This window comes from Cervus canadensis, chromosome 14, assembly GCF_019320065.1.
Source record: "Cervus canadensis isolate Bull #8, Minnesota chromosome 14, ASM1932006v1, whole genome shotgun sequence".
NCBI lineage: Eukaryota > Metazoa > Chordata > Mammalia > Artiodactyla > Cervidae > Cervus > Cervus canadensis.
The window spans coordinates 42,386,135-42,399,120 of record NC_057399.1 but is presented as its reverse complement, the minus strand read 5'-3'; the positions used below and the strand labels follow the sequence as shown (position 1 = coordinate 42,399,120).

At 38.1% G+C, this 12,986-nt stretch overlaps 1 protein-coding gene across 1 annotated transcript in view; it reads left to right on the top strand.

The window, feature by feature from the left end:
• The window catches only part of TTC39B (tetratricopeptide repeat domain 39B), a 141,151-nt gene that overhangs the window by 107,031 nt on the left and 21,134 nt on the right, over window positions 1-12,986 (top strand). Inside the window, exons 9-16 of the mRNA XM_043486747.1 lie at window positions 936-1,041; window positions 2,531-2,596; window positions 4,557-4,665; window positions 5,208-5,275; window positions 5,366-5,425; window positions 7,053-7,214; window positions 8,662-8,753; window positions 11,708-11,834. Coding sequence (XP_043342682.1) covers window positions 936-1,041; window positions 2,531-2,596; window positions 4,557-4,665; window positions 5,208-5,275; window positions 5,366-5,425; window positions 7,053-7,214; window positions 8,662-8,753; window positions 11,708-11,834 — 790 coding nt within the window. The remainder of the gene's footprint in view (window positions 1-935; window positions 1,042-2,530; window positions 2,597-4,556; window positions 4,666-5,207; window positions 5,276-5,365; window positions 5,426-7,052; window positions 7,215-8,661; window positions 8,754-11,707; window positions 11,835-12,986) is intronic.

Sequence of the window (12,986 nt, the reverse complement as noted above, 5' to 3'; positions counted from 1 at the left end):
TAGTCACACTTTGGGAGGGGGGCACAGTTAGAACTTCAATATATGGATTTGGGGGAAATATAATTCCAGTTGATAACATTTCTCTAGCTCCTTATATTTCCTATAAACTGGAAGTTAGATATATAGGCTTACTAGATTCAACTTAGATGCATGTGGCTAGAATATATCATAAATGAAGTTGGATCCTTTATAATTGCATCACATCAGGTGATATGTAACATCTGGCTATTTCTTATTACTTTAACAAATGTATCTGTCAATTTGATAAACAATTTCTGGTTGTTGCCAATTTTTACATCATTGTTTTCATCAGCATTTCTCTGATGAATACAGATGAAATACTCTCTGCATTCAAGATACGAAGGGAAAGGGAGAAATGAATAGAAAGTAATTAAAGTGAAAAATCAGAAAGATTGGCTTGGGTGAGGAGAGAAAATTAAGAGGAAAGTTGCAGGCAGTTGTGATGAACTTTACTTTCCTCTTTCAATCTTTCCTAGTTCTAAGTTCTTTATTTGGTCTATTTGAGGCCATAGTAATCACACTGAAATTCAACTGTTTTTGTCAGTAGCATCTCGGTTTCTTAGTGGAATGTAGGTTGCTGAAGGGAGCACAGCAGCTGAGAGGCTGAGCATTCTTAGAAAATCTCCTCTAACTCATTGCTGAGAAACTGGGAGCTCACAGTCCTGAGGTTCCAAGAGGCTCCTGAGTCATGCCTGCTGGTATTTGAACTCTCTCTTGCTTTAAATGCAGAAAGATTGATCCTGATAAACAATGGTAGCATTAAGAGTAAACTCAGCATAGCATCATCCACTTAAAAATTCTCCAGTGTTTTGGCTAATGACATCTATCTTATGGTACTTAAATGCAAAATTTGACTTAACTTTAATTTTCAGTGTCATAGTAAACTTATAGTATAACTGTTTTCTTTAATCCAGAGAATGTCTTTCAATCCTGCATGTAATTCAGAAGAACAAGGTTGAGCAGCAGTTCTTCTATGAGTTTGAAGGGGGTGTCAAGCTTGGAATAGGGGCCTTTAATTTGGTAAGTAATCAGAAGGTAACCAGAATCTTATAAAAGAACCTTCGGTTTTCAGTGCCTCTGCTGTTGCATCTGAACCTCACCCTTAACCTCTGCCTGGGTTTGTCTGACAAGTGGCTAGAGTGGGATCCACTTTATTCTGTTGTGACCCAGGGGAGGCTCTGGTCAGAATATGCTGTAAAGTTCTGCACATGCTCAGAAGAGTTTTGGATTGTACAATAAGGGCAGCGTATAGCCCTCTGAATGGACTAGTAACTTTTTTTTTTTTGTAAGAAGGAGCTTGAAATTCAGGTCCATTCCCACATCAGAAATACTGTTGCTATAGCAATGGTGGTTCTGGAATTGAAACTAGGTTAGGGAATAATAGAGCTTGAAGGATAGTAATAATGCTCTGGGGTAGATGAAGAGTTTGAATAAATATCCGTCCAATTTCAATATTATTTAGAGATTTTGATGTTTTTTTAAGGTTTGACTGAAATTGGTATGTACAACCAGGGTCGCTTTGTTTATGAGCCCATTGGTTGATGACAGAGGTAGCTGAGGAAATAGCTGTCGGCTGTCCACGGAATGGATCACTCTACCCACTTGATTATTAAAATCTTCTCTGCTGAGGACAGCCTTTGGTGAACATTCACGTGGGACACAAATATCTTCATTTTTTTTTCCCATTCAAAGAGATATATCCATATACTTCTTACCCACATCTCCTTGGCATCAATTTTCCCATCATGTTCTTTGTTCTCTCTCTCTATTTTGTCTGCACCACACAGCTTGTGGGATCTTAATTCCCTGACCAGGGATTGAACCTGGGCCCTTGGCAGTGAAAGCTTGGAGTTCTAACCACTGGACCACCAGGGAATTCCGTCCTATCATGTTCTTTCTAGATCCCTGACCATCCAATCAAACCATTGGCTTATGAATCTGTATATAATTGCATATACGGGCATTTCTTCTCCAAGCAATAATTGCATGTATGGGCATTTCTTCTCCAAGCAAAGTGAACAACCAGGTCTCTGCTTGAAGTTTTGCCCTGAGAGAACTTCCCTTCGTCCTACTCAGATGTCCCAGAGAGCGGCTGTAGTGCTATAGCTGTCCACTTCTGGGTTTTGCCTGCGTATCATGAAGAATATATCAACTTTTGCTTCCTAGAAAAGGTTGCTGAAATAAATCTTGTTTGGAGGTGGGCACTGGGGGTTACCTTCTCAACACTTTTATCACTTCACATCAAAGGAATAAGTATTCTTTAGAGCATCCTGAAAAGGCCAGATTCTTTGTTCTGTTTTTAATTTTTTAGGTTAGCTAAATGAAATTGTCACGAGTAATGATTATAGGAGGTGCAGTATGTGGTGATTGAGACATGTCTAGTGGTTTAAACTTGGTTCTAATTTTTCATGTTACTGAATCATTAAAATTTTAAGTTTTTAGAGTGTAGCATTTCCCTATAGTTAGGTATTCTAACACACAGTACACTTGTATTTTTTTTTTCTTACAGATGCTGTCCCTTTTACCAGCACGGATTATCAGACTACTAGAATTTATAGGATTTTCTGGAAATAGGGTACAAAATTAATTTTTTCTTAATTTTGACAAAGAAGATAAAAAATGTTTATTGAGTATGAGGGAAGTATAACATGTCCTCATAATTAGCATGAAAATTATTAGCAGTTTCTTTGCAGAACAATAAACTGACTTTGGGTCTTAATCATATTTTGGGGGAGTTAGGGGATGGTTTTTCTATTGAAAGTTAAAATTTTTTATCTTAATGTTATCTAAATTCTGGGATTAAAAATTTATGTTTGACTAATGTTGATGCTTGCTGGATCTTTAGTACTCATATGAGGTTAAAATATACTTCCTTAAGCTTTTGCAACCCCTGCTAAACCAAGAACTTAGGCTAGATTTCCATGTCTACCATTTTATGGTTTGTGTAGGTCAAGCATGGTTGCAGTATTTTGGGTTTTCTTGTGTTTTTACAAGTTTTTACTATAAAACTAAACAAAGAAGTTTGTTTTCCATCAGTTTCCTTTTTTAAAAAAGTATTTTTAATTGGAGGATAATTTCTTTACAATGTTGTGTTGGTTTCTACCATACACTGAATGGTTTCTACCGTACTATGAATCAGCCATAGGTATACATATGTCCCCTCCCTCTGATACCTCCCTCCCACCTCCTACCCCATCCCCCCCAAGGTTGTCACAGAGCCATGGTTTGAGTTCCCTGAGTTATATAGCAAATTCCCACTGGCTGTCTATTTTACATATGGTGGTGTATATTCCATGAGTTTTGTTTGTTATATTTGTGTGTGGTTGTTTGTGCAGTATATAATAGTTACCAATCATAACATTCAACATGCTATTACCAGAGTTGCCTTATTGCAGAAATTGGCCCTTTTAGTCAAAAGAGCAGGTTTCAAGAATTGTTTGAGAACAAGTACAAGACACTGTAAATTCCCCATCTACTTTTATCCCACTGTCCAGATTCTTCATAAACTGTAATATATTGATCGTCTATTTATGGTCTTCATTGGCTATCATGTATTTATGGTCTATCAAGTAAGACTCTGTGTTTCATGGTTAACCTTCCCCTTGACCATTCATCTTCCACTTTATTTCCTTAGTGGCTCCAAATTGCTCCTTGAATAAAGTCCAAAGTATAGCATGGATTCAGGGGCTCTACCATCTGATTCTAGCCCAAGTTTCTAGCCTTACTGCCTGTCGTGTTTGCTTCCCCAGTGTTTCTGTTAAACTGGGCAGTTGGTGGTTTTCCAAGCAGACCTTGTGCTTTTCTGCTTCTGTGATTTTGCTGGTGTCTGTTTTAGATATACTTCCCAACTGGCACCCTCCCAAATCAGGTCTCTTAAGAGCCTCTTAATCCATTAGGTTTGAGATCAGTGTCGCCCGTTCCACACAGCTTTCCCTTATTCCCTCCCAACAAGGCTCAAACATTCCTAACTTTCAGAATCACTACTTAACTTTCTTAAGGCCCTCACCATGGTCCAATAAATGTGTTCAAATACTGTCTGACCTGTTTGATGGAAAGATCCTTGAAGAAATAGAACCATAAATATTCATACCCACCATAGCATTTTATAATTAGATCCTCATGCTTAAATAAATTGATATTTATATAGAGAAATAACAGCATTTTCTATAAAATGAAACCTATCTTTTTCCCCCTAAGATCACATGATATAAGAATATGTGAGATTGTCTTATGCCAATTTAAAATGTAAAATTTGTTTCTAGTTGTTGTTCATTGTTGTTCAGTTGCTAAGTCATATCTGACTCTTTGCCACCCCATGGACTGAAACACACCAGGCTCCTCTGTCCTCCACCATCTCCCAGAGTTTGCTCAAGTTCATGTCCATTAAGTTGGTGATGCTATCTAGTTATTACTGCTGTTCTAAGCCCTTGAAAAATAAACTCCACCTTCATGGAGGGTGGGGATATATGAGCTAGCATTTTAAAGTCTCTGAATATGATGCTCTTTTCATTCTAAAATGCATCTAATTCCCACAGGAGTTGGGCATCCTGCAGTTACGGGAAGGCGCCTTAGGAAGAAGCATGAGGTCTCCACTATGCTGCTTAACTATACTAGCTTTTCATACTTACATCTCCCTGATACTTGGTAAGGACTGGATTACATTTTACATCATTGAAAGTTGATTATCTTTCATCTGAGTAAGTAAAAATTTAGGAAAATCAGTAAGAGATAGGAGTCTATATTTACTTTTTTTTTTCAGAAAGATGGAAAATAGTGACTTTGTCATAATGACATTTAGCAGAAGGGGTGGAGGGTTTCTTTCATTGAATTTTTTTTTAATCTGTTCTCAGCTAAAAAAATTCTATAAGACTTGCTTAAGGTGATCTATTTTTAGCATATTACATTTCTTTTTTAGCAGAAAGTTAAATTTTTTTATAAAAAATAGTTCGTATTGGTATTCAAGTCAGAAATTTCAATTAAGAATTGAAGGCAACCACGTCTGCTCTTACGAATTTGCCCTAGAGCTTTCTTAAACTAAAGTCATAGATGGACTTGTCTTCAAGTGAATAGTTTTCATGTTTTCCATGAATAGGTCTTTGCTATATATTTTAATGACATTTGGAGAAATAGGTATAAATATTGACTATGTTTCATGAAGACTGAGGCTTTTCCTGTTAAATTTCTAGGTACGGGAGAAGTGAATGTTGTGGAAGCAGAGAGTCTCCTTGAACCCTACCTCCAGCAGTTTCCAAATGTATGCTTAGAATTTCAAGTGTCTGTTTTCAGCCATAATCATTCTACCAGGGCTAAGTACTGAACAGTCTGTTTCTCCCTTCCTCTGCAGGGCTCCCTTGTGTTGTTCTATCATGGCCGGATAGAGCTGCTAAAAGGCAATGTGGAAGAGGTAACTTATTTGAGGGGGTCATTTTGGGGGCCTGTCTGTTTAGTAGAGTTGCGAAGCAAACTCATTCCACATGAGCAAATCCAGCTGTATGTGCTAGACAAAAATAGAGGGAAAATATGTAATTAAAAAGCCAAACTTTAATTTTGTGGGTGCATTCTACTATGTGTAGTAGATTATAGAATATAATGTGAATGTACTATGTATAGTAGGATATACTCTACATTTATGTATGAAGTATTTGAGGCAGTTCAGGGTTGGATATAGAAATACAGGTGGGCAATTTAAGGGACCTTCAGAAAACTTTGATTACTATCCATCTTGGTATTACTTACTGACTTTGGAATCTAGACCTTCCATAAAGGTAACTTCATTGTACTACATGTGTGCTTCCCATCAAAGGAAATTATTCACTAAATCCCTTGAAGAAAAAGAGTGAAGAGCCTTTCATATAAATATACTCACAAACAATTTTCTTCTACACAATGGGGACAAACATATTTATTTTTCCTTGATTTGATTTTTTTTTCCACTTACAATACATCTTGGATTTCTTTCCAGGTCAGTATATCTAAATCGTCCTCATTCTTTTTGATGGCTGGGTTTCATTCCGTGAGATGGATAAACTGTACTTATTAAAGTGGTCCACTATTGATAGACATTTGGCTATTATACACAATGCTGTTGTAAACATTATTATGTGTACATCTCAGTGCAAAGGTATATTTATATAAGACAGTCTGACAGGATTTCTAGGTCAAAGATGTTTGCATTTTAATAAATTCAGACAGATTGCCCTCCTTACTTCAAGCTAGTCCATTTAAACTCCTATAAAGATATGACTATAGCCCACCAGGCTCCTCTGTCTGTGGCATTTCCCAGACAAGAGTACTGGAATGGGTTACCATTTCCTTCTCCAGGGGAATCTTCCCGACCCAGGGATTGAACCTGCATCTCCTGCTTGTCAGGCAGATTCTTTACCACTGAGCCACCTGGGAAGCCCAAAGATACGAGAATACTTATTTCCAATGCTTTTTGCCAACTCTGGTCATTATTTATCTTTTATTTTTCCAGTATGATGGCTGAAAAATGATAATCTAATTTTTAATTTATATTTTCCAATAAAAAAGCCTTCATATGTATATTTGTCACTCATATATATTTTTCTCTGATTTCCTATTTATATCTTTAACAATTTTCCCATTGATTTGCCTTTTTTAGTAAAATTATTGTATGATAAGTGTTAATTCTTTGCCAGTTATGTATATAGCAATATCTTCTCCCAGTCTGTCCATTGCCTTAAACTTGGTTTAAGGTATATCTTACCCTCTGGAAGTTCTAAATTTATTGTCAGTCTTTTCTTAAAGGACTTCTGTATTTTATGTCTTACTTAAGGAAGGAACTTTGCTACTCCCACATTATAAAGTTCGATGGCCCTCCTACAAAGTTAAATAAGGAGACAGAATTTAACTGCATTGTTGGCATGTAAGGAAAGGAGCATGTCATACTGAGTGGTTTAATGAGTCATGATTTTGTTCTTTTTGTACAAAGTGTTTTATGTATTTTTCCATTAGGTTATTATCTCCTTGTCTAATATCTGGATGATCAGCTTTATGCAATTGACTTATAGGCACAAGAGATATTTCGAAAATGCATTTCAGTTCAAGAAGAATGGAAACAGTTTCACCATCTCTGTTACTGGGAGCTGATGTGGATTTTTGTATTCCAACAAAACTGGAAGGAGGCATATTACTATTCAGATCTGCTTTGCAAAGAGAGTAAATGGTCCAAGGTAAGTGTAGTACTTTCAATACTGTCATCTGTTTGCTAATAAGTGCACAGAATGATTTTCATTTAGGATTATTTGTTCAATAGTATGATATCAACACTGTTTTCTCAACATAGAGATCCATCAAAGGAGGAAGTATGCATTAAGTACCTGCTGTTTATAACCACTGTCCTTAGCACTATATGCTTTAAAAAGCCATCTAAGCAGCCCTTTTCAACAAAGAGGCTTTGTTTCTGAAGATGAATTTCAGTTATATATAAAAATGATCAAATATCAAGTTTTGATAATTTTTCGTAGACTTTTTGATGTCCTGATAACGAAGCTTTTCATAATAATAAAAATTAATTCTTTATTCATTCATCTGTTGATGGATACTTAGGTTGCTTTTGTATCTTAACTTTTGTAAATAATGTTGCTATGAGCATTGAGATGTATATATCTTTTCATGGAATTGCTGGATCATAGGTAGTTCTATTTTAATTTTCTGAAGAATCTTCATACTGTTTTCCATAATGGCTGTACCAATTTACATTCCCACCAATAATATACTAGGTTCCCTTTTCTCTACATCTTTGCCAACATTTATTATTTGTTGTCTTTCTGATGATAGCCACTCTAACAGGTGTGGCAAGATAGGCAAAGGAGATTGAGGTACACAGTAATAGATATAAATAAGATAACAAGGTTGCAAAAACAGGGAATATAGCCAATATCTTATAACAACTTTAAAAGGAGTATAATCTGTAAAAATATTGAATTGCTATATTGTATACTTGAAACTCATATAGTATTGTAAATCAATTAAGCTTCAATTTTAAAAAGTTCTAAAAACCTTCTAATCCATTTGTGAGAAATTGGGAGGAATGAGATAATGATCTCTTTTTCATTTTGTCCACTTCCTCATCTGTGAACATTAAAGTTGTGTAATAGGAGAATGGCTAAGATTTGGTGGAAAGTGTTGATCTTATTTGGAACAGGTAGCAAGAGGTTTCATTTCCCTTTTTTGTCTTTGATACCTCAGATACTATATCTGGAAGATTTGTAGTTCATTCTTTTCTGAAAATTGTTGTTTATTTATTTATTCTTGGCTGCACTGGGTCTTCATTGCTGCATGTGGGCTTTCTCTGATTGTGGTGAGCGGGGACTAATCTAGTTGTGGTGTATGGGCTTCTCGTTGCCGTGGCTTCTTTTGTGGCGGAGCATGGGATTGAGGGCATGGGGGCTTCAGTAGTTGTGGCTGTTGGGTTCAGTAGTTGTGGTGCCCAGCCTTAGTTGCCCTGTGGCGTGTGGGATCTTCCCAGACCAGGGATCGAACCCACATCCCCTGCATTGGCAGGTGAATTCTTAACCACTGGACCACCAGGGAAGTCCTGTGGGTCATTCTTGATTTACAAGGTAGAAATATCATGTACTAGGGTGTCCTCTAACTACTGCTTTTCTTTTTCTCAAGGCAACATATGTGTTCTTAAAAGCTGCAATTTTGAGTATGCTTCCAGAAGAGGATGTGGTAGCAACTAAAGAGGATGTGGTAACTTTATTCAGGTAAGCTCATGATGAGTTCCAGACCTATATACCCAGCTCCCATTTACCACCTTCACTTAGGTATGTCGAAACATTCAAAACTCCCCAGTAAACCTATGTCCTTTCCTCTCCCAGTGATTGGAACTGCTAGTAGCAAGGCAAAAACCCATAATACTTGTATCACCAACACTACCCTGTCCCTCTGTTCCCCATTGAGAGGAGAGGTATAGATAAGAGCATAGGGGGAATAATAGTTGAGATGAGGTCTGAAGGAGCTGCAGAAGCAGGTGGAGAGTTGTGTTGATACAGTTTCAGACCAAAGGAATAGCATATGCGAGGACCCTGTTGTAGGAAGGAGCACTGCATGTTAAACGAACTAAAGCAAAGCCAATATTGGCAGGACATAATGCTACATTTTGTATATAGGCCAAAGTAAAACGAATATCCAGGATTACTCAAAACCTGTCTCGCAGAATACAGAATTAAAAGAAAAAAACAGACGACATCTATGGCCATACCACCCTGAACACGTCTGATATTGTCTAATCCTTGAAGCTAAGCAGAGTCGGGGCTGGTTCGTACTTGGATGGGAGGCTGCCTGGAAATACTGTGTGCTGTAGGCTTAAAAAATAAGGCAAGATGTCTTTTAGTGACACAGAGATCATTAGTATCCCATGCAGGAAATGATAAGGTAACAGAATGGAAGTAGAAACCAGACTGGGGTTGGCCAAAGAACAAATGAGATACAAAGAAATGAACAGAGTTAAGCATAAATACATTAAGCAATAGAGAAAGTTAGAGGGAGATGTAATATCAAAGAATATATTAATGGGAGAGATCTGAGCATTCTCAAAACCACTGGGGAGGACCCAGTTCAGAAAGACAGTTGTACATTCAAGTGCGAAATGGGATAAATGATCTTTGTAAGGCTCTTGAAAAGTCAGGAGGAGATAGACTTCAAAGCACTGATGGCAGGACCGGCTTTATTTAGATGGAGGAGCAGGTCCTCTGTTGTATCATGCAGAAAGAAGTCCAGAGCAGGCTCAGAGGCACGCCAGCTCGTGTGTGGAGTCCGAGCTGTCTGTTGAGAGCGAAGGAGAAAGGAGTGGGCTGGAGGTCTGAGGAGGATGGAGAATGTTTGAAATCGTTGTTGCGGAGAGTGGGACAGAGAGAAGCAGAGGATGGGGAATGGCAGGCAGTGTGAGGGCTCATCGGAGGTTGGTGTTGAATGTACAGTGATACCAACCAACTTCTCATTGCAGGAAGATGAGTGCAACAACGAGGCACTGGCAAGGGAGTCTAGGAAATAAGCTGGAGCCTGCAGCAGTAAAGATTGTCTGCAGGGCAGCCTAAGCAGGAGTATGGAGGGACGGGGAGGAAGGAGACTGCTGAGTTGGGAGAGAGTTGAAAGGCAAGAGGACGGAAAGTCTCATTAGAACAGCCAAGGTTATAATGAGGAGGGTGGTTGGTGTGCCTGAGTTTGGGCTCTGATGTAGAAAAGTTACAGATGATGAAATGGCCTAAGATGCAACTGTAGGAGTAGGTGGCTGTGGTAGAAAGGAGGATGTGACCTCTGGAGATGAGGCAGGTCGGGGAACAGAGAAGCACCACTGCATTCTTTAAACATAATTGATGACAAACACTTTTAATGGAATACTATATTCTGTGGCCACGTTATGAGAAGTAATGGCTTGTCTGCACCCTCAGACTTGTCAGGACAGATTTGAAAGTATGACCAGGACAACTTTGTCATGCTTTTTAGAAACTGGACCATGTATATACTGACTGTAGAATCTACATTAGTGGGAGCCATGGAATGCCACCTGCTACTGGTAAAATGCATTTCCTTGTTTCACACACACGACAACAAATGGAATGGAATGTTAAGCTATATCGGGATCTTTTACATCTCAGTTTCCTCCACTCCAAAATAAATTTTCTCTGCATCAAAATAATTTCTGTGAAACATGTAACTAATCTTATTTTCAGGCAAAAGCTTGAAGTCTGCTATATGTGTGATAGCATCTAACTTGTTGAGATACTGAGAGGAGAATTCCCCCCAAATGAATGTTCTCTTCATTACAGACTCTGATCCTTAAATCAGGAGGTTTCATGTCCACTGCACACTTCTGACCCCTTCCTTCAACCCCCACCTCATATGTCCACCGCCTCTTCCACTGATATTAATTAACATTCATGATGGGCATCCTGGTTTAAAACCATGTTTGTACACCTAAAAGTAATGTAATGTTATACGTCAATTATACTTCAATTAAAAAAACCCATATCCCAAGATTGTGCCTAGAAATAACGTAACACAAGCTTGTCTTCATATGGAATGCTTTTTCTCTCATTGCATCTTCCCCTTTCTTTCAGTGGTGTAATTAGATATTTCCCTAAGTTCCTTCTTGGTGACCCATTGGTGCATTTACAAGACTATGTATGAGAAAGTGCCCTTTGAATATGTAGCCTCTGTTCCCATTTTTCTGTGCTTGTGAATTTTATAATTGGAATTTCTTAGAATTTTGAGAGGAAGATTGTAAGCATGCTATGTGTTCTTAGCTGATTATTTTCAAAATCACTTATGCTTGGGAAATATCTTCTTAAATTATGCATGAGTTGATGACTCTTTTTGAGCCACTTTTACCAATGAAGCCACGGGCTGTAGCTCATCAGATTCGTCTTGTCCGTGAAATTCTCCAGGCAAGAATACTGGTTGGGTAGCCATTCCCTTCTCCAGGAGATCTTCTTGACCCAGGGATCAAACCCAGGTCTCCCACATTGCAGGTAGATTCTTCACCATCTGAGCCACCAGGGAAACCACTATTAGGTCTGGGGTGGAGCCTAAATTTGGATTTTGAACAGGGTTCCTGGTGGTGCCGATCCACTGCTCTGGGGAGCGCGGCATAACAGGGACAGGTATAAATATTGCATGTGTTCTAACAACCTTTCACTGAAACTGATGCTCGTCACAGACAGGTGGATGGCTTGAAGCAGAGAATTGCTGGGAAATCAATCCCTACTGAGAAGTTTGCTGTGAGGAAGGCTCGACGCTACTCTCCCTCGTTGTCAGCACCCGTGAAGCTCGTTTTGCCTGCCCTGGTATCTGCCTTTATTTACTTACTCTTTGCATCCTAGAAATATATTATCTAGTATCAGGGGCAGGGAGAACATCTAACTTTTGTTGTGAAGTTTCCTCAATTAAAAATCATTGTGTTTGATAAAGGCTGTTTATAAAATATATCATTTAAGTCTTACAGTAACTCTATGAGAGGAATTTTTCTTTGTAGCCTCATTTGACAAATAAGGAAATTCAGACAGAGAGAGGTGAGTTGGCATAATTGAAATTGAGTTGAATTATAATGCAAGCCACATATGTAACTACCTTTTCTAGCTGCTACCCTAAAAATTAAAAGGTAAAAAAATTAAAAAGTAGAAGGACACATGATAATCGTTTTCAAAATATTTGTTTAACCCGGTTTATGCAAAATTTTTGGAGTAGGAGATGGCAACCCATTCCAGTATTCTTGCCTGGAAAATTCCACGGACCGAGGAGCCTGGCAGGCTAGAGTACATGGGGTTGCAAAGAGTCAGAAACCACTGAACGACTGAGCACACATGCATGCATGCAAAATTTTGTCATTTGAGCATGTAATCTCTAAAATTTATTAATGAGATTTCACATTCTTTTATATTGTGCTCATCCACTGAAGCCTGGTGTGTGTTTTATGCTTAGAGTGTGTCTCAGTTTGAACCAGCCGCGTTGCTCCAGAGCCGTAAGTGGCTGATGGCTTGTTGTAGCCTAATGCTAGAGCTCCCCTTCTTGATCAATGTGCCATTTAGGTTAGGCTTCACGAAAACCACAATTTCAAGTTAAATGGTTTTAATGCAGATTTCTTTAAAAAGTACTGAATATATCAAATTACAGTAACTTTTGGGGTCTAGTTTGTGTGAGTAGTCAAGTAACACAGGGAAACTGTTTAGTGCAAGCTGACATCTGCTGTCTTTTTTTGGAGGTTCCTGATTTTTTTTTTTTATTCCAGAGTATATTCAATTATTTCCCTTTAATAGTTGCTTAGTTTCCAGTTTTTATTACCACAAACAGGCTACAATGAATATTCTTCTATAGTTCTCTTTGTACATGGGCATATAATTCTCTGGGAGAGATGTTTAGAAGTAGAATTCCAAGTTGAAGGGCATATGCATTTAATACTTGGACATTGCCAGATTGCTCTCCAGAAGGGCTGTACTGAT